At 36.0% G+C, this 22619-nt stretch overlaps 1 protein-coding gene across 1 annotated transcript; it reads left to right on the top strand.

Moving 5' to 3' along the window:
- Positions 1 to 2535: 2535 nt before the first annotated feature.
- Positions 2536 to 15130, top strand: LOC109005230 (transcription initiation factor TFIID subunit 5). Its single transcript, XM_018984052.2, has 19 exons — positions 2536 to 2834; positions 5372 to 5453; positions 5545 to 5623; positions 5814 to 5911; positions 6012 to 6068; positions 7331 to 7418; positions 7493 to 7602; positions 8831 to 8938; positions 9138 to 9289; positions 10262 to 10372; positions 10472 to 10541; positions 10619 to 10658; positions 11028 to 11192; positions 11327 to 11403; positions 13742 to 13858; positions 13985 to 14250; positions 14343 to 14438; positions 14545 to 14620; positions 14718 to 15130. Exons 1-19 carry the CDS (start codon positions 2641 to 2643, stop codon positions 14772 to 14774), a joined length of 2043 nt encoding a protein of 680 aa, XP_018839597.1. The 5' UTR covers positions 2536 to 2640; the 3' UTR covers positions 14775 to 15130.
- The last annotated feature ends 7489 nt before the right edge of the window (positions 15131 to 22619 follow it).

The following is a 22619-nucleotide window of genomic DNA, read 5'->3' as shown; positions in this document are numbered from 1 at the left end:
TTGTCTTGATTGGTGTTGTTTTGGTTTATTCAACTAAAAAAATCAATTAAATTCACTAAATTTATGCCCAAGCAAAGTTTATTTTTTCCAGCTAGATAATGTGAGATTTCTTTAGTAAAATGTATCTGTTTTGGTATATTTGCCAGTATGTTTTATGATTTATCTAATAATAATATCATGCTCGAACCTCCAAGTTAAGCAAGCTCGAGAGATTTGCACTCTTACGTCCAAATTAAGAGTTGCATAGGGAATTAGAGCCGGGCTTTCCCACCGTTAATTAGGGACAAAGACACCAGAAATTAAGGGCATGAACTTCGGAAAATTTAAAATCACTCTTTGAAGATCATGAGAACAAATTGGACAAAAATTAATTAGTACTAAAACGATGAATATTACTGTCTTGTACTTCACGCAATATTCATTGGACTGCATGGTATGGTATATATAGAATAAAACCCAATAGTGAATAGAGAATAAACAAACAATACCCATTTTGTGAGGTAGAACGAGTCGTGTACCATTATTTTGATTAGAGAAATGATAATTGCAGTCGTGAGTTTACAAGTGCCTGCAATTATTTTAAAAAAAGTAAATGAATACGGGACTGACATGAAAAAAAAAATTAAACTTTTTAATAATAGATTTTATTTTTTTTTAAAATGATTGTACGACATTTGTATACTCTATAACTGTACGTAGTATTATTCTTTTGAGCAAATTGAAAGAAGGATAAGGTTTGGAGGCGAATATCCAATTATCCAAAATGGCCACTTGGACTATATATAATTTAATGAAGAAATAGCACCGCTAGCTGTGCACTTACGACACCAACCGAGTGGAGTATTATATTGAATTGCATCGATCAAGAGTATTCCTAATACGTCCACAATTCATTACGCATGCATGAAATGGTATATAATAAGCTTGAGCTGGGAGCTGGGAGCTGGGAGCCAGCCGCTGGACTCGAATATAGAATCAATCAGTTTATACTGTATTATATAAGAAAGAGCATTGAACCTAAGGAATGGGTCCAAGAGGGTGAGGCCGTTGAGGGAAGTGGGCCTCCATTCCTTCATTAATTGCCATCTGATCTTGTCTTTTGCTCACATAAATCCGTCAATTTTGGATGCCATTATGACACAAAGAATGTCCAAGCCCTTATTTCTCATTAAAGGAAATTTTTAGACTTCCTTTCAAATATTTATGAAAACTGATACACATACACTGTCCCGTGCAAATCTTGTATATCCTTTTGCGTGTACGAATCATTTCTGAATGTTTATTCATAGGAAAAAGAAAAGAATCAGTTTGTTTTTTTCCTCAGAAATACAGAAGATTCGTCCTATTTACAAGCCGACATGAAAGACACATCCTACCTGTTATGATTTGATCTGCAATAGTAGTTTAAAAATTAAATATCTTATAAATGAAATATTTTCATGTAATTAACAATGTGAAATGTGAATTGTAAGGGGATTATCCCTCTTACTCTTTCTACAGACCCAATTAACAAGTCCATGAGGGAGCTTGGGAAAAAAGGAAGGTTTAGAAAAGTCTGTATTAATGACGCCACCCCAAAAGTCATGTTGCATTTAAGAATTCTGATCAAATAACATTCGAGGCGACGTGAGTCCCATAAAACAAGGTACGAGGTGTCTCCATCCAAAAACTTCTTATAAAAGCTGACTCTAGGTACGAAAAACTTTCTATGATCCTTGAAGGTTCTCGCATAAATTACTAAGGAGATATACTAACTTAAGTATAAGAGACTATTTAGCTTCCACCAAGGCTCCATTTTCTCTTTATTTTCTTAAGTATGCAGTTGTGAGGACTTCATATCCGAGTTGTTGAAACCCAACCTTACGGTGTATGAAACACTACGTTGAAAAGAAAGTAGATGATGCCATAAGTCAAACGGGGCGGGTAAGGCGAGAGCCCTTCACTGCACTCACTAGAGAGAAAGGATCATCTACACAAGCTTGTAAATAGAAGAATTCCTTTTAATAAAAACTATATTTATAAAAAAACAGTGCTACCCATAAACCTCACACCCTGTACACTCACTTAAAAACATGTCATTTTACTTTTTAAACAATGTAATGAAAATTATTCTAGACATGTTTATAAGTAAATGACATTTTTAAGTGGGTGTGCAGGGTGTGAGACTTATGTCTAGAATTTTTCTTTATAAAAAGAGAAAATATACTTACAACCGTGAATTGCTTAACCGCCGCGTAATCGTTTTGAAAAAAATGAATAAAACATGGGACCCACATGAAAAAAATTAATTTTTTAATAGTAGACCCCACTCTTTTTCAAAGCGATTACACGACGGTTATTCACTTCAAGGTTATATGTAGAATTACTCTTATAAAAATTGTGGAATGTTTAAGCCCATTTCTTTCGGGTACGTGCGAGCTCGTGGCTTTTTGAGTTGTAGGGCTTTGTTTCTAGATCCAGAAGTGTATCGGATTTCGGCTAGAGCCCAAAATTCTATAACGGTATTTGAGCAAAAAATCCTCTATAAGGCCCATATTTTCTGAACGAAAATCCCGTTGGCAAAATTCTGATACTGCTAGCCCTAAAGCACCGGCTCTCGGTCTCACAGCTTGAGAGAAAGAGAGAGAGAGAGGGGGGGTTATGGAGGAAGATCAGATAGAGAAATTCGTGGCAGCGTACCTGAAGAAAAAGGGTTTCAAGCAGGCTGAGCATGCATTCCAAGAAGAACTACAGCAGCAGCAACAACAACCGAGCAAGAACAATTCGTCATCTTCCATCTCCACCAATTCCCTCACTGACTCTGACATCGCCAAGCACCTCCTTACCGTCTCCGGGTACTCTCTCTCTCTCTCTCTCTCTCTCTCTCAAACTGTTGGAGTAAATTATCTACATCTTTACTCATACGGTGAATAGTATTACATAAATGAGACCCACAAAATTCCTCTAAAATAAGTGTCTAATTAATATACTTCCTTCCATCATCTATCAAATAGAGCAAGCGCCTCCTTGTTCTTTGAGTTTTGACAAAGGTTCATTGCTCCAAAATTTTGAAATCTTCTAATCGAAAGCGGTAAAATGTACGTGGTTCATCTATATTCTTTTGTTCTTTTTGGTACAATTTGAAATAGGTATGATGTGTCCCCGATTTCATTGTAAATGACCTCAACGCTTGAGACAGCCTTAATTCAACGAAATGGTTTGACTGTATGTATTTGTATTTTTGTCGTTTACTCTAGCTCTGATCGAGAGGTAGAATGAATTGGCAATATGCATTTCTTTCTGTGTTTATTATTAGGTATTTTATTTATAAATTACAAGTATGTATGGTATCTGGATATTGATTAGGCTGGTTTCAGTATGGACTTGCCTGGACCAGTTATTTTCCCAAAATTTTTCATATCCTCAGTTTGGAAGTCTATAGGTTGAGGTTGATCCACAGTTTGGAAGCTGGAATAACTTGAGAGGTGATCTGGATTCTAAAATGTCTAGTAATTTTGTGTCGTCATCGTAATATTTGCTACAGTTAGCAATTGCAATTGCCAAATAAGAAGACTAAACTTAGTCTCTATTAGTAAACTGACCTATATAATACACTAATCGAGGCAATCATCTCTTGCTACCTAGGGATTGGATTTGTTTTGGTCCATCACTACATTGATATGGACTGGTGTTCACTAATGTTCTTGACTTTTAGGCATAGACATTTTTGTGACTTTTGTGGGAGGGGACTTTTATGACATCTATTGTACAAAATTGAGATGTAAGGATGTAACAACCCCGTCCCACAGTGGGAATATGAACAACCCAGTAAAGAATGGGTAGGTCATAAAGGTAGTCATGGGTGCCAAGTTCCACACTGGCTTCTTATTAGGTGAGACTTGTAAGTGATTATGAGGAAGCTTCAAATTGGTCAGTTTTTTTGGGGTTATAGCACAAATGTGGCCAGCGCTTTTCTTTGGTTGTTATGGGAGATTTGCAAGGAAAAAAGGAATGGCGATGAATTGTGAACTATGATTCCTTCAGAACAATCAGAACAGGACATTGCCTTTCAAATTAAAGGAAAACTCAATCAGTGTGGGCTTTGTGTGAGAGTAACATTGTTTTTTTTTTTTTGATAGGTAAACAAACTTTATTGATCAAAGAATAAGGCAAATCCGAGTACAAATAAAAGGAACATTGAGTGCCCTAATTAAGAAGACACCAAAGAAATAAGAAAATCATGTAGGTCCATGCCATTGAAATCAACAGCAATGACCCAGGTACATAGAGTACTGTAGAATAAAGCTTTAAGTTCCTCTAGTGATCTCTCTCTGTTTTCAAACGTCCTCACATTACGCTCCTGCCACAAGCACCACATGATGCATATAGAGATCATCTTCCAAACCGCTTTAACCTGCTGCAAGGTTCCTATAGTTGTCCAGCTGGCCAACACTGCCACTACAATCTCTGGCATAACCCAAGCCAACTCTACTCGACCGATCACCTTAATCCACGAAGCCCTTGTTGTATCAAAATGTCATGGTAGATGGTCCACCAACTCTCCCCCTCCCCTACACATGCAACACCAATCCGCTATGATGACCCTCATTTTTCTCAAATTATTAGTTGTGAGGATCTTATCCAACGATGTTGTCCACACGAAAAATGCAGCTTTGGATGGTGCCTTATGTCTCCAAAGCCTTTTCCAAGGAAAATGAGAGTTAGGCTCTTGGGTGAGAACCTTATAAAAAGAGCGAACCGAAAATGCATCTTTCCCGGCGGGTGACCACAACAACCTATCTTCTTGTTGATTGCTCGGTTTAACAGAGTACAAGAGGCTGTAAAAATCAGCAAAGCTGTTCATCTCCCAATCTTGTGCTGCTCTACTAAAACTGATGTCCCAGTGTATCTGTCCACCTGATAACCCCATGACATCCGCCACTGCAACATCTTTATCATTAGCAATTTGGAATAGTGAAGGAAAGGAAACTTGTAGGGAGATATCCCCACACCAAATATCTTTCCAGAATTTAATCCTGGAGCCCTCCCCCAACTTGAGTCGAGTGTGTCGAGTAAAAGCCCCCCATCCTCTTCTGATATGTTTCCACAACCCCACTCCATATGCTCATCTAATGTGAGAGTAACATTGTTGCACATCTTTTCAACATCTAACATTGAAAACACAAAGAAATGAGTTCTGAAACTGGAGCTTCTGTCAAAACTTGTTGGGGTCGTATATACTAGTGTCTAATGATGTTAAAATTGCTGATGCAGGAGTATTTTTAACAGAATCAAAATATAACTTTTATAATACAAGCTTTTTCGGCTTTTTATGCCCTTCTTACTGTCACAATATTTATTTTTCATTCAATGGATTTTTTTTTTTTTACAGATTGGAGAATGGTCCGGCCCAATACCAGGATGGGTATAGCAAGTTAAGGTCATGGACTTATAGTTCATTAGATCTGTACAAGGTTTCTGTTATTTTTCATTGATTTAGTTGGAAACTCATTTCATAATCCTGATATTGATGATATGACTAAATAATCCTTACACCCTACACAGCATGAGTTGCTTCGCGTGCTTTATCCTGTATTTATCCATTGTTTCATGGATCTGGTGGAAAAGGGGCATATTCAAGAAGGTGTGTTTTGAACTTATTTCTTAATGTTTTGTATCTCATATCGCCAACTTACTGAGGTGGTCCATTAGTTAATTACTTGTATTTTGTACCGCAAACTTGCCAAAAGTGCGCATTGGTGTGCCTGTAACGTGTATATGCTTACATAATTTTTGGTAAGTAGTTTATGTTTAATTGTGGTTGTTATCTTCAGCAAGAACCTTTTTCAATAGCTACCGTGAAGACCATGAAATGATGCACTCGCGAGACCTTCAGAAGTTGGAAGGAGTTCTTTCTCCCTCACATCTGGAGGTAATTATTATTTTAGAACCTTCATATGATATTCCACATTCACTACATGGCCAAATCAGAATTCAAAATAATATGATCTAATCATCATGTTATTGCTCAGGAGATGGAATTTGCTCATACTCTTAGGCAGAGCAAAGTCAAAATAAAGATCTGTCAGGTAGAATCATATTCTTCTTGGTTAACTTGCTGTTATTAAAATCAATTTATTTGTATGTTATCCCATTTATCTCTCTTAAATCATGGCACTTGACCTGTAAAAGTCTTAAGATTCCTTGAAGCTGTCTTTTCTCTATGTTTTCGGCATTGTTTCCATGAAACAATTTGATCATTGATGCCTTAGGTTTATGAAGCATGATTAAACTTCTGTTGTGGTTGTAAAAATCATCTCTTATCTTCTAGGCGTTCCTGTTTTCAATCTCCTAGTTTTCTAGACTTCAATACTTCTTCTCTTTCTCATCTTCTTGTTAGTTGAGTGTTTTCTTTTGTACACTTCCTGTGTATTTGAGTTGCGCTTGTCTGTGCTCTTAAAAATGAATTAATCATAAAAAATAAAAAAAATACACACAGGATCATCACATTTACTTGCATTACTTCACCTCCGTATATGTGTTGATGTATATATCCAACATGAGCATCAACATGATCAGTTGTCGTGCATTAAAGTCAGCTACTTGGTCACCTTAAAAAAATCCAGTGACTTGGTCAACTCCATTTCATTCTTTTTTTTTTTTTTTCACTTTTTGCTTCCTATCTATATAGTCATGCTAGCTGGAAACTCCTGTGAATGTTGGTCTTACTTCTCTTATGGATCAAATATATGGTTAGTGCACTTGTTAATACTCTAATTTACTGTGTTTGCTGCTGAATCCCCGTGGTGATTATAGTGAACGTACAAATGCAGGAGAATATCTTTGTCTTTATATGTAAATATTGGGAGATAGCCATGTCTGCTGGCCCGTTTTGGTTGCTATTGCTGTGTCCTTTTCCTTATCATGATATGTGGAGTGGAGGGTAGACAACACTCATAAAAAAAAAAGAGGGTAGACTTTTATCTCTGCTTGTAGTACTTTCTAGATATTGGATCTGATTTTTTATTGGGATGTGTGCTATATTTGAATTGAAATAATTATGGTGCTATTTTAAGTATTTTTACCAACTTCATCCTTTGTTGGGCTTCAACGTGGAAGATAAGTTGACAACTAAATTGGAAATTATGTTTACCTAATATTGTTATAAATTATTATTTTTTTTATCCCAGCATGGTTTTCTTTTACTGCCATTGGTTATTGGTGGCCTTGTTTACATTATTAGCTGTATGGATTGAATTTCCTGTAACAGTTGCTTGGTGGTTACTGTTAGATAGGTTGAGAATGTATCACTGATGACCACTGAAAAACCTATCATTAACTTTCTTGCCAGTACTCCTATGAGCTGCTGCTGCAGTTTTTACATAAGACAAAATTGACCACAATGCTTGGGATTGTGAATGAGCATATTAACTTTCAAGGTACATCTTTTTGGCTTTAAATTACATGTTGATAATAATTCCTATGTTGGGTAATGATGAAAGCAGTTTTGTAGTTTCTCCGGGACAGCCCAGCTCAATTTCTGATGATGCTGAAGTAGTAACACTTATTGGAAGCAGCCAGGATGAGGCCACTCAGATAAATCAGAAGGAAATACATTGGGGGGTAAGTCAATAAAGATGCTGAGTTCCTTTCGTTTTATTCACTGCAAGCGAGAAAGTATTTTAAAATTCAAAGGATAGTAGTCTTTTAATTGTATATCATTGGCATTTTTTTTTGCAAAGTGGCAAGGAAATATACACTGGACTTGCATCCTTGTTTAAAAACTCAAATAAGGATTCCTTATTCTCTCTCTATTTTTCTGTGATTCGAAGCATTTAGGTAAATTTCATTGATTTTGACAGACTTTTTTTATAGGTATTTTTACAGACTTCTTGCTACTACCTGTCTTATTTTTTCAGCATATACAATTTTTTTCTGCACTGCCCAATATTTTTTCAATCCTACAATATAATGTTTTACACATAAATTCTACTTAAATTCAATTTTAGTTGTACATTTGAATCAAAGTTAGTCTAACTAAGGAAGTTTTGGCTTGCAATGAACAAATACTTCCAAAGTGATGTGGATAACTAGATGTTCTTGCATTATGGTTTCAACTACAATATTTCTTCATGATGCTTGTGGGGGGGCTGTTTCTGATTTACCAAAGTAAGCAGGGCCAAAATGCGGTCTAAAATATATTTTTTTAGATCAGTAAACAAACTTATATTGATCAAAAGAGTAGGCAAGAGCCCAAGTAATGGTCTAAAGTATATTGGGTTCACAGTTGAAAAATGTGGTGACATAGGGATGTAAAAAGGGGATAACCAATCAGATCGCATATAGTACATTTTTAGTTCTTACGAATGGTGTGCCTTTTATTGCTCGATGTGTACCATAGGTTGTATCACTTGGAAATGATGTGTAATTTTCTTGTTATTGATTAGTTGATGAAGGATCTTTGGAAAATTCGTTAATAGATTTTGTTTCTTCTGAAGTTCTTGGAAGGTTTCTTGGATGGAGTTTGGTTTATAAGGACTTAGGGATGGTTAGGTCGTATAAAATATTGAATCTTGAAGGAACCTGGAGGATGTTTAGTGCTAAACAATGAATGGAAAGAGAGGAATAAAAAAGAGCAGCAACGAGACTGTCACAATGAAGTTTCCTTTGCAATCACACCTCAGTAGGAGAACCTAATCATATCCTCAAAGTTTTGAGAAAGCGATTAGAATTTTGTAAAACTCTGTTATTTTTTTGACGATTATCTCTGTTAATTTTGACGGAATACCTTAAAGCCTTTTTTTTTTGGCTGGTTATTTAATTCTAATCTTTAATCTTATATCTGTGATAGCTGCTTGAAGATTCTTTAGAAGAGCGCTTGGAAAAGGGAGGGGTTTTACTTTCAGATTCTGAGAAGGCAGATGGAGAAATCAAAGAGGGGGAATTGGATGACAATAAGGTAAAATGTTCTTCAAGTAACTATAACAACTTTTATCAGCAAAAAACTGTAACAACTTTTCTCCCATCTCTGTGGATTTATACTGGACTGGAACAATGCATGGGTTTTTTCTGTCATCTATGTTGTTTCCTTTCTGATTGATTGTCCCAAGTTCTGGATTCTTTTTTCCTGACACTTGCATTGCCTGTTTGTTGTTCAGAAAAGATCAGTTGAAGGAACAAAGCAAGGGATGCCAATGAAAAAGTTAAAGAAGGACAAGGCTGTAAATGCAACAGCAAAAACTGGGCGTCCTGAGGCTAATACTGTATCTATGGCACCACGGGTCAAACCAGAGCTTACTTTGCCAGTAATGTATTTTCTGGAATTCCCTGTTTTCTATTTTATTCTTCATTAAACTAAGGTTACGATCAGAAAAAAATGCCTTGCGCGGTGTGGGTGATTGAGAACTACAAGTTATCAAATTGTTTACCTTGTGCGAGAAAAATTAAAAAATCTTGACCAAGTGTTCCTTTTGTATGCTACTTATGTAATTGGCCTTTCCCTTTTGTGTTTTTTTTAATAAAATATCTGTCTACCTATTGAAAATAAGATAAAATTTGTAGCAAAGGAGATAAACTATGGGGATTTATTTATACCCCTCTCTCTTCAGCACTGACACCCCAACAACAAAAATACAAATTCCCTTTCTTGCTAAATTGATGCGTTACTATTTCCCAGCAACTGAACATAATGAGAGGATGGTCATGCGGCTTACTTTCACTTAGTAAGGTCATTTCTTAAAAATTGGAAAGGATTCTTTTTTTTTTTTTTTTCCTTTTTTAGGGTCAGTTTTGAAATTCTTATATTAATTTATTAAGCCATACTGCTGTAGCTAGATCTCACATCTTAAGATTCCATGTAAATAAAGCAACACATCTTAAGATTCTGTGAGCCAGTTAGATGTTTGGTTTTAGTTGATTTACCTGAGTACTTGCATTGATTAATGGTATACCCATGCATTTTCTTTTTGTTTCACGATATCCCTTAGAAGAAAACCTAGTTTCATGTCATTGCAATGTTAATAATTTATTATGCTATGTTTAGTTATTAAAAGCCAAAGGCATATGGGCTGATGGCATAACACCCAAGCCTCCAAAATGGAGGTCTTGGGTTTAACCCCCCTCCCCGAATAAAAAAAAAAAAGGTTTAGTTATTAAAAAAAAAAGTTCTTATGCTATGTATTGTCAAAGAAGATTTTTTTAATGAATTTGAGTTATTGGCATGAGAACACCTGTTGTTGATGTCAATCTGCTGCGTGCCTTTAATCTATCTTGATTGCTTCAGTTCAACAGAGGTAGAAAAGTCTATCCTTGAAGACTTGAGAAACCGTGTACAGTTGAGTAGTGTCTCATTGCCATCCATCAGCTTTTATACATTTATCAACACGCATAATGGGTAATCTCCATAACTTGTGTGGTCTAATATTAGTTTTTGTTTCTTTAGTTACTTTTCGTTTTGCTCAAATACTTGTATATTTTTACAAATTTTCCTCAGGTTAAACTGTTCATCAATATCCCATGATGGATCTTTAGTTGCTGGTGGATTTTCAGATTCGTCATTGAAGGTTATATCTGATTGGGTGTCATAAACAGTATTCTTCTTGTTTTAATGTTTGCTAACTTTTCAACTGTTCCATGACAGATTTGGGACATGGCAAAGCTTGGGCAAGAAGCTGTTGGTTGTAAGTCCTTGATAATAAAAAAAACTTTTCTGATAAGTCTTAGCAGGTCATTTCTTAAAAGTTGGAAACTATTTTATTTTCTTTTTATTTTCTTTTTATGTTCAAACTACTTTTCAACTTTACCTACCCACTTTCACAAACTCTATACAAAACATATTTCAAGAGAACATTTATTCAGATTTTCCTATTTACTTTCACAAAACCCAATAAAAAACACATCTAAAGATTTTTTTTATATAAAAAAAAAACATTCTCAAGTTTTTTCTTAACCAAACATACACGGACATCTCTTTAGGCATGATTGTCTAAATGTTACCGTACATTCATTTACTGCTAAGAGAAATGTCTGTTAAATGGTGTTGGTGTCAGCTGTTTTGCAGGGTGAAAACGGTACCACTTCAAGCGAACATTTTTTAGGGTTGAATGGTGGGAAACGGCCTTATACATTATTTCAGGGTCATTCAGGGCCAGTTTATTCTGCCACTTTCAGTCCTCTTGGTGATTATTTACTTTCTTCCTCTGCAGACTCAACAAGTATGTTCTCTTAGACTATTTGAACTGCTTCAAACCCCTCTCTTTATTCAAAACTTCTTTTGTGTGAATCATAATAATGTAGTCTTTGCTTGAACTAATTTGTAACTGTACAAATATATCATGACTTCCTGCAGTTAGGTTATGGAGCACAAAACTAAATGCAAATCTTGTCTGCTACAAGGGCCATAATTACCCTGTATGGGATGTTCAGGTAAATTTTGTCATTTAAACATGATTTTCTTATATTTTAGGCCACGTTTGGATTCAAAGTTGATATCAACTCATCTTATCTCATCTAATCGTTACAACCTTTTCAAATTCTCACACAAAATATAATAAACAATTCAACTTTTTCAAATCCTGAAACAATAATAATATTAAAAAATAATATTCTAACAATATTTTATTCAACTTTCTACTTTCATTTCCACTCATCTCATCTCGACTCACTATCCAAACCTCACATGGACTCTAGCAATTCACTAGCAAGTCTCAACACTGTATTGCAGTTGTGTTAATGCATAAATTTATAGCCATAAGGGTGAATTGTATGGTTGTCAATGCCCAAATAACCTTATATCAAATATGGTCAAATCTCTAAGAAGGCATTCTCAATTATTTATTCCCTTGGTTATATTTTGGGTTAATTACTAAATTGGTCCCGTTTAAGGTTTGTTTCATTGTCGTTCCTAGAATGTTTTTAGGTGTTCTTTTGTATACTTCCTGTGTACACGAGCTATGCCTATTTCATTCATATCAATAATATTTACTTCTTACTTATAAAAAAAAAAAAGGTTTGTTTCAGATTTTTTATTTATTTTTTATGAATAAGAAAATTTTATTAAGAGCATTGGCATTGATTTATCTATATGCAAATGCAAACATATATTTGCATAACTAGACCATTAAATTGACAACATTGGATTATGCGAATGCAAAATTTTTTATAGCTATGAACAGTGTCAATACATCTTTGCAAATGCACTGTTCACTCTACAAATGCTATTTTATTAATTTTTTTTTCTCTCTCCTCCCACACTAGCCCCACCAATGGGATTACTTTTTCTCTCTCCTCCCACTCTCTCCTTCACAAATCTTATGTAGTGGGTGCTAATTGCAAAATATATAAAAAAAATATTAATTTTAGGAAAAAGAATCAATAATAATAATAAAATAATCCAATGTGGGAGTTTTTCTTGAATGACAAAGACAATCTCCAAAACATGTGATTTTGCATTTGCATGTAAATAAACTAATGCCAATGCTCTAAGACAAGTAACAAGGCAAAGTCTAGTACACAGGAAGTATACAAAAACTGAACCAAATTACAAGTCAGGAACTAGAAAAAGAATTAAGAAAATCATGGACACTAGGTCTATTAAACACAATAGCCGAAGCCCACTGAAATAGGGTATTAAAGAAAAAACGTTTGAGTCCCACTGAGCATTCCCTATCTTTAAAGCATCGACCATTCCTCTCAACCCAAATACACCACACAAGGCATAAAGAGATCATATTCCAAACAGCAGCAATTTGCACATTTCCCCTTTAACCTCTCCAGCAAGCAAAAAGATCCACCACCCTCCTAGGCCAGATTTCTTGCATAAGAAACACCAATCCAAAACTATTAATCCACACTTCCTGAGACTATCCAATGTCAGAATCCTCCCTAAAGAAGCAGAGCAGCCAAAGAATGCAACCTTTGAAGGCACCTTACTCTTCCAAGGAAAAGAGTGAACCCCATTCGGCCTAGACAGCATCTTATACCAAGAACGAACTGAAAACTTCTTGTTATCAGTGTGCATCCAGACCATCTTATCCCTCACATCCCGCCCAAGCTGAGCAGCATACAATAAACCAAACAATTCAGAAACTGCCCCCATTTCCCAATCATTCACAGCTCTAGAAAATAGAACATTCCAATGGGATGAGCCACTGGAAAAATCCAAAATGTCAGCACTGACGCATCTGGATTCGGAGAAATACTAAAGAGCCCTACCACCACACCAAGGATCATGCCAAAAATGAATTCTGGAGCCATCCCCAACCACAAAGATGACATGTTTTACAAAACAATCCCATGCACTCCCCTAATATTTTTCCACACCCCTATGCCATAAGTGCCTTTTACCTCATCAGAACTCCAACATCTCCCCCCCCCCAACACTCCCATATTTGGAATCAATCACAGCTCTCCATAATGAATCGCAATCCTGATGTTACCTCCATGACCACTTCCGAAGTTATGCTTTATTAAACAAGCAGTTTGCTTCTTGATGTAGTTTCGCTCCATGTAAAGCTGATTTGAAATCCTCAGTATTTATGAATTTGTAAATGAATTTCTAATTTTTCTGGTAACTACTTACAGATTCACACTTAAACGACTTGGTTACTATGATTCACTGATTTTGTCATGGAGCCATTGTATTAATAATAATTAAAAAAATCATGTCATGGGGTTGACTCTCTCACTTCCCTTGAGTTGAACTGAGAGCCTTTCCCTTGTCCATGCACTTAATATCTATCTTTTTCTTTATTTCTTGGTTCAGTTTAGCCCTGTTGGCCATTATTTTGCAAGTGCTTCACATGATCGAACTGCAAGGATCTGGTCTATGGACAGAATACAGCCTTTAAGAATAATGGCAGGACACTTATCTGATGTTGACGTGAGTAGATCTCTCTCTCTCTCTCTCTCTCTCTCTCTCACATAACCTGTTGACTAAATATTGTCCACTGGATCTCAATCTTTGTTCGCTGTACTGTATCTGATGGGTTAGACATCTTTATTTCAGTGTGTGCAATGGCATGCCAATTGCAACTATATTGTCACTGGTTCTAGTGATAAAACAGTTCGACTGTGGGATGTACAAAGTGGGGAGTGTGTCCGCATTTTCATTGGTCACAGGAGTATGGTTTTGTCATTGGCAATGTCACCTGATGGTCGGTATATGGCTTCTGGTGATGAAGATGGCGCAATCATGATGTGGGACCTCTCAAGTGGTCGCTGTGTTACTCCTTTGATGGGTCACACCTCATGTGTGTGGACGCTGGCTTTCAGGTGGATGCCCTTTCCTAGCTCCTACATATGCGGAATACTTTTGAGTTGTTTTTTTATTATTCTCACTTATCCAACCATCTTGTATGTGTCAGTTGTGAAGGTTCACTGCTGGCATCTGGGTCTGCTGATTGCACTGTGAAATTGTGGGACGTGACTACAAGTACAAAGGTGCCAAGGACTGAAGAAAAGTAAGTACACCCAAACAGACTATTGATGATGAAGACTGTTAAATGTTATTGCATCCTTAGAAATAATTTTGGGTAGAGAGTGACATGTATGTTGACTTTTCATCAGCAAAGGTGGAAGTACCAACAGGCTAAGATCCTTGAAAACTCTTCCGACTAAGTCTACCCCTGTCTACTCATTGCGGGTAAATTGACTAGTAGTTCACATTTAGTTTTTGCCTCTCAAAGGTTGCTGTTGCTACTCATTCTAATAATCATACGATGTTATTGTTTTGGAAACAGTTTTCTCGAAGGAATCTCCTATTTGCAGCTGGGGCCCTCTCAAGAAGCTTAGAGTAATAACTCTCTCCACTAAGCATATGATCCAGCAAATTTAGCTGCGAGGAGTTTACCTTGTTTTGATTCAGCAGAAGGAAATTTATTTTATAATATTGTAGCAGAAATCTTCTTTTGTCGATAGTTTTGTGTAAAAGTCTCCTTTGTAGTTCGGAAGATTTTCAAAGTCTGCCCTAACAAAAGATTCTGCGGTGCTGCGGCCATGCCAACTTCTACCCTCCATCCCCGCCTAAAGTTGTCTCTTTTAAAGTAGTACTAGTGGCAGCTGCGATTTTTATCATAAGATTGACGTACTTCGTAGAATATTGGAACTAATCATTTTTATTTATTTTTATAATTCATTTTGCTTGTTTGCTAAATCACCTTTAAAGTGCAGCAGTCACCTCATTTTTGTCCCTTTTCCCATTGGAAAGAATACATTATCTTATACAGCCAATCTTTTTGACTCCGTAAGAGTGGACTGGTGTTTAAAAGATATCGCGAACTCGAATTTGCTGAAGTATATGATTAGAAAGAATTTCCTATGCCCCCATCATTATGCAAGGACGAATGGACAATGACAATAAAACTAAAATCACTGTAAACGTATACTGATTAATATATCAAGTTGGGTACCGAACTCCTTAATCCAGTATAGTTTGAGCACATGGTGAATGTATAGGTCCTCCTCATGGATTGTTTTGTAAAAATGATTGATTCCGTATGCCCAAGATGATCATGTAAGGCATAAAGATCTTATCTTTGCATTAGAGCACGTGCACTACAACATTTGATTTGATTTGATTTTTCTCATTGTTATATAATATAACCCAAAAGAGAGAGCTAATCAAGTTTTCACCAATTATTTAGAATTGACAATGCATCATTAATAAACTCATCTCTTTATAAAAAAAATATGTATGTACAAAATTAAGTTTAACTAATAACTCTAAATATAATATGATTACATAATAAAAAATGAAAATTAATTGCTATGGTCATATACATCAGTGACTTTCTCCACACAATTTGAATTGTGAACTAATTTTAAAAAGTGCAAAATTGTATTCACCAATAATCTTGAAATTTTGCAACTTCAGGTATATCTAATCAGAATGAAATTTTAAAAGGATTACAATCTTGTGATGCTGACACATCTACCTTAAACAATCCCATACAATTAATATATAATTTATTGGGATGTAATCAATTTTTAATTCTTCATACAGAAGATGGCAGGCAAAGAAAAATTATTGCTTTATTAAGATCCTGATTGGTTGCTTCATTTCTCGCCTAATAGTATTTTCGAGATTCATTGAATTAAGATGAATGTCATCATCAAGAATTTATGATAAATAATTATTACCAAAATCATCGAGGACAATAAATTCGAGTTTTGTATGATTTAATATGATTTACTACAAATATAATAAGCAATTTAATGAAAAAGTAGTATTAAAAATCAAACTAACCTTTAGAAAACAAGAATATTCATTGCATTTATATGATACAATTCAACTCCATACAATATCACACAGAGTAACTTACTAATGTAGAGAAATGTTACCTAAATACCTTGTCAAATATATAAAAATAAAAATAAAAATACAGCAATTAGCTAAAGTACTTCACTGCTGAAATTGTATTGTAAAATTAAAAAGAAGTAACAAGAAAATTTAAAGATTGTGATACATAAAACTAGCTTTTAAAAATCTCAACATCATTTACCTCGAATTTCTTGGTTGTTGCAAATGGTAGTACTCGACACGTACAACCTTTTCTAACCATATACTTTTATAGGCACATGAGAATAAACATGCAATATGATTACCCACCAAGTTTATGTATGTATGCATTTACAACAATTTTCACATAATTTCCTGCCCGCCGCTTTTTCATAAACAGAAAGACATTAACCATGCACCATGCCGCTTGTTTCTTCCTACAAGGCAATTCACACGAATAACAATCATGAACGCAATAAATTAAATACCATCACAAGCAAAAATATCTTCTTGCGCTTAGAAATTAAAAGAAATTCGATCCATTGTCTTCCAAACCCTTATTCATGTGCTTTCTCTCGTTACCTGAACGAGGATGAGTTGCCGGCCTGCCCCGGTTAGGACCCATGCATATATGTGGAAACTGATCGAGACTGGCCGATCGACATTATTATATAAAATCCATGAAAACAATATTATATATATAGCATTACATGACATGTAGCAAAAAATAAAATCTCGGGCCCCTTTATATATATTAATATTCCTGAATCAGAACTCTTACCTCAAACCATCAATTAAACACCTCGATCCGCACATGACATGCATGCTACCCTCATCCAGGTATTTGTCGCTCATTGCATGCAGGTTTTTCTCAAAAGCTGTGATCATTACAATAGAAAAGAGGGGAAAATATAAAATTGTTATGAATCAAGAACAAGCATTAATTAGCAATGCCAAATAGAATGTATGATAGGTATTACTTCTAGTTTCGTTCATACGAGTTATATTGAAGCAAAAGCCACGATGTCATGTCGCCCTTAACCATAAATTAGGCACACAAGAGTAGTACTGATCTAGTAAAAAGCTTCGATCTCATGAACCAACTGCATGCCATCACCAAATTGTATTGTCATATACTTAAAGAGTATATAAATGTTTCATGATGCAATACAAAACACAATCAATAGTACCTATTGCTATAGATGTAATTACTTCTGCCTTGCAAGCTGTAGTCATACTTCTTAATGAAAGCAAAGCCGCCCCCAATCGTAGATTTGTATACGTAGTGGAAGTGATATTACCTCGTTGGTAAATCGTAGATCTAGTGCGGTATTCCACGGATTCTCTAGCGTCGTCGTTTGTCCACAATATTTTGTATCAATGGTGGAGTGTGCTACGTGGTAATACCAGAACACCGCTCACATGTTCCATAGCCTAAGTGTCGTGACTAGAGATAACTAATTGTGAGAGAGAGAGAGAGAGAGAGAGAGAGAGAGAGAGAGAGAGAGAGCTTGTTGATCCAAGAGTCTGTCCAAAGAGGGGAGGCGCTATGTAATTAGCCACTCTAGTGCAACCCCCTAGTTGGCCATTAAGGGTCATCCATCAAGCCTCATGAAGTGACTCTTAAGCCACTTCATAACCCTTAAGAGAAGGTGAAGGGATGCCCACTATGGGTACCCCTTTCTTACATGATCAATTGGGGTTCTATGATCTACACTTCAAGGTACATACGGTCTTCCCCTGTGAAATCCAATTATACTCATGAAAAGGTGGTATGAAGATCATCTTTGTAGATTCCTCCTGCCAATAAATGCCCCAACCTTTTCACTCTTAGATGTTGGAAACGTACTATCAAATTCTCAACTAGGAAATAAGAATAGTACTAGAATTTCTGATTTTCGAAATTACAAAAACCAAGTAGAAGAAATTTTTGGATCTAGGAGAAAGCACTGACATTGATTAAAACTTACTTGTTGGGATCTTTTTCTTGCATGGATATGTTTTCCATGGAATATAGAATCCAGAATTTATAGTTCAAATGTCATAACATTCTCGATAACGTTTGCACTATATATCGTTTACCTTACCAGATCAGAATCCTACATTCATCATATATAAAAACATCAAAATGTGCTATTATCGCCAAAAGAAGAAAATCAAATTAAAATAAACAAAAGTAAGGCATGATTAACGTCCTTTGTAATGACACTATAAGGATAAACAAACAAACAGAGAAAAGATTCCACTTTTCCTTTTCATGAACTGCACAATAAGCAAGCTGTCATCAGTGCTTCAACAATTGCAAGTAAGTATTGGTGCTCCCCACCCCCTCCATTAATAGTATTAATCTACTTTGTATTTTAATGAAAACTTATTGATCATTTAAAATAAAAGTTGCAAGAAACTACACCTTTTCAAAGAGTTCAATTAAACTTGAGCTGTACCACTTCATTTATGAATACAAAAAATAATCACATATACACGCTATCCATAATACAAAACTAAAGTGGGGAATATGCCTTTATTGGCAAATATACCATTGACACTGCACAACACAACCGTGCATTAAGGGGCCAATTTTTAATTAAATTACTCAAAGTGCACCTCCTTGTATGGACTACTTTCTGCGCACAAGTTATATAAAAATTCCTAAGTTTTGATTATATCCATTTCACTTCCAAGTTTCTACCTTTAAAAAATGTATACACTAATTTCAGCAAGAGATCTCTTCATTTATAAGACTCCACATTTGTTTGAACTAATAAATGCGCACATGTGCATGTATATATACACAAACAAAAAAGGTGAAAACACAATTTATCATCTGAAAAAACCTAGTATTTCAATCACGCGGTATCAGATATCAAGATCATTTCATAATAGTGAGACCACACACTGCGCACACATGCACAAAACTTGCAACAATATTTAAATTCAGGAACTTTTGTGTTTGTGAATAAGCATAATAACCAAATGGACACATTCTTCTGTTTTCTACTTTTGTCATGGCACTAAATTGGGATGCATGTCATTCCTATTGTAAGCCCCTATTGGTCAATCTAAAATGATGAGATCCATCAAGTACTAGATTCTATGCATGGTCTGATTTGTTTTAGAATATCCAGAATCATATGTATAGGCAGCCTTAGATTCAATCTATAAGTATGAATGAACGATTAAGGCCTGAACTATTATGGCCAAACTTTCAAACAAAATTAAAAAAAAAAAAAATCCATTTTTTCAAATTTCAAAACAAAAATAATATTAAAAATATATATTTTCAAGATATTTTAACTTTGTAATAGTTCTATTTAACTTTTTCTCTACTACTCACTATCTAAACGAGGCCTAAACTATTGGGCTTTTTCACGCGCAAGCTAGAGTTTTGAAGACAAACCCCTCACAAATTAGAATCTGATCATAATTTCATCCATCTACAGAGGTAGATCACTCCTTCCACACCTAATTTCTCTGTGTGTGTCATTTCATGATCTTATCGATTCAAGTATTAACAACTCTCATATTCATGGGTGTCTATTAAAAAAACACACGAAATACTACTCTCTTATCTACAACCTCTTGATTCTAGCTACATAAAAATAGATCGTCTCGTAATCATTGATTTTTCCTATTTATGCAATTCCAACATAATCTTATGGAAAATGCTAGGGCCACCGTTGTTAGACATAGTTTTTGAGTCGTGCTTGACGTGTACACTCCACTGTGACATTTCGATTCTTTTTTTTATTCATTTGCTTCCGTGCCCGTGCCCAGCTCTATTCCCATTTACACATTTTGTTTTCTCCAAACCAGTGCTGCCCCCGATTGACTGATCCCAAACCCCGACCGTCACAAGAGACCCCTCTTCATAAGGGGGCTACGCACGAAGCTTCATAATTTGTTTATTACGTTAATGCATTACCATCATGCTGAAAACTATGTTCATTATGTTGTCAAGTTCCAAGAGAAAGCCAAAGCTTTTAATGAAAAATATGAAAATCTTTAGGACTTGAAGAGGAATACATCTGTTTTTACTTTGTTTATTTTTTCTGGTATTCTTCTCCTGTCAACCAGAATTCATCCATTGGTGTATAAAATATTGGTTCCAATCAAAGACTCGAGCATATCCACAATATCTCTCAAGAAGGGCCGATGGCCTTTGGTTTAAAGTCTTATATTTTCAGTTAGTATTTTCTGCATGTTTCTACCATCTTCTTGTTTTGTTGTTGTTGATTTGTATTCATTAGTACTTTAACCATCATCTGTAGTCTGTTGGATTTACAGGTGCTTCTACTTTCATTCTTGTTGTCCTAAGTTCATCTCCCCCACCGTCTGCCGTCAACTGAGGCCCCGTGAGCCACCTTCCGGAGTTCATCACAAATTGTAAGAATGATTTAATGTTCCTCTCTATTAAGGCAGCAGACGTGTGTGCCTCCAAAGAGTCCTTTAGAATAAGTTGAGAAGAATTTCCTTGTAATAAACTAGCCTAGCCAGGTGTCAAATGATGTATGGTAATACTCTGCAAAATCTGTTACGGAAAGGTCTATATATACTGACCTTGGATTTATTGTAATGTGTGTGGAAAACAGATTCTGTGAAATGAAAAGAGAATTCTCTTGAGGAAGTTCATCTAGAACTTTATTCAAACACTTTCTGTGCAAATTCATTTAGCTTGTTTTAGCATGGTATCAAAGAGCCAAAACGGACTCACGTCCTAATTTTCTTTACTCTTTCTCAAATTTTTTTTTTCTTTCTCTCTTTCATTACTCATGTCTTCCTCAAACAAGACTCTCAATCCTCTCACCAATGCATCTAATTACATCAACATCAAGCTTACAATTGATAACTTTCTTTTATGGAAAGCTCAAATTGTTCCTTACCTTGAAGGGCATCAACTTTTTCGATATGTTGATGGTTCCTTCCCTCGGCCTCCTGCTCTGCTTGATGATAAATCCAATCCGGCTCATCTTCAGTGGCATTTACAGGATAAATTGATAGTGTCCACCATAAATTCGTCTTTGTCTGATTCGGTCTTGGCAAAAGTTTTGGACTGTTCTACCTCCTGTGAGGTTTGGACGACGTTACAAAATCTGTCTGCTGCCAAGTCTTCAGCACATCTCATCCATACCAAGTATCAGCTAGCTCCTCTAAAGAAAGGTGCCGAGTCTATCACATATTATTACAATAAAGCAAGGTCTCTTGCTTCCACTTTAAGTGCTGCTGGTCGTCCTCTAGATGATTCTGAACTTGCGATTTATCTTCTAGTAGGACTGGGTACTGACTATGAAAGTCTAGTCACCTCCTTGACCACTCGCCCAGATGCTTTATCTCCCCGCCAGCTCTTTAGCTATCTTTTGAACCATGAGTCTAGGCTCTCCCATCAAACTCAGTCTCTGCTTTCTGGCACCACCATAGCTGCTCATAATACCACTAAAATTAAAAGTCCCAATAATAATTATTGGCGAGGTTGTGGGAACAATTTCCGAGGGGGACGAGGACGAGGTCGTGGTTTTGGCAGAGGAATTCTTCCTGCTCCACGTCCACCTCAACAAACACCTCAATATTTCTGCACCTCACCAACACTCCATGGTCACGAGGTCCCAAACAAATAATCTCCGTCCTCTTCATCGAACAGATGGGACTATTTCCTGGCCTCCTTCCAAACCCACGGCTTCTCTTACCTCTGTTTCTTCATCATCATCTGTCCCTGAAGAACCTTCATCTTTCTCCGAAGCTTCCAAACATCTTGAATGGCGTACTGCCATGGCCATTGAGTTCGACGCTCTCCTCCACAATCAAACTTGGAAACTTGTTTCTCCCTCTTCGGCTTATAATCTTCTCGGGTCCAAATGGGTTTTAAAGACTAAAAGGCATGCAGATGGAACACTTGAGCGTCGCAAAGCTAGGCTTGTGGCTCAGGGGTTTCATCAGCAACCAGGTCTTGACTACACCGAGACATTTAGTCCGGTTGTAAAACCTATGACTATTCGGCTCCTTCTTTCTCTGGCTATTTCATCTAACTGGGCACTTCATCAACTGGATATACAGAATGCATTCCTTCCCGGTGACCTTGAAGAGGACGTGTACATGAAACAGCCACCTGGGTTTGTGCATCGCGATTTTCCTCAGCACGTCTGTAAGTTACAGAAATCAATTTATGGTCTGAAACAGGCTCCTAGAGCCTGGTTCGCAAAGCTTAGTGATAAACTGTTGTCTTTAGGATTTCGTAGTTCTTCCTCTGATTCATCACTGTTTATCATGCGTACTAAATTAGATTGTCTGTTTATCCTTGTTTATGTTGATGATATTATTGTGACTGGATCCAGTGCACTTGTTATTTCTGATTTTATTGCTGCTCTACGAG

This window comes from Juglans regia, chromosome 11, assembly GCF_001411555.2.
Source record: "Juglans regia cultivar Chandler chromosome 11, Walnut 2.0, whole genome shotgun sequence".
NCBI classification, from domain to species: Eukaryota; Viridiplantae; Streptophyta; class Magnoliopsida; order Fagales; family Juglandaceae; genus Juglans; species Juglans regia.
Note: the sequence above shows the minus strand (reverse complement) of the source record. Positions and strands in the feature narration are given on the sequence as shown.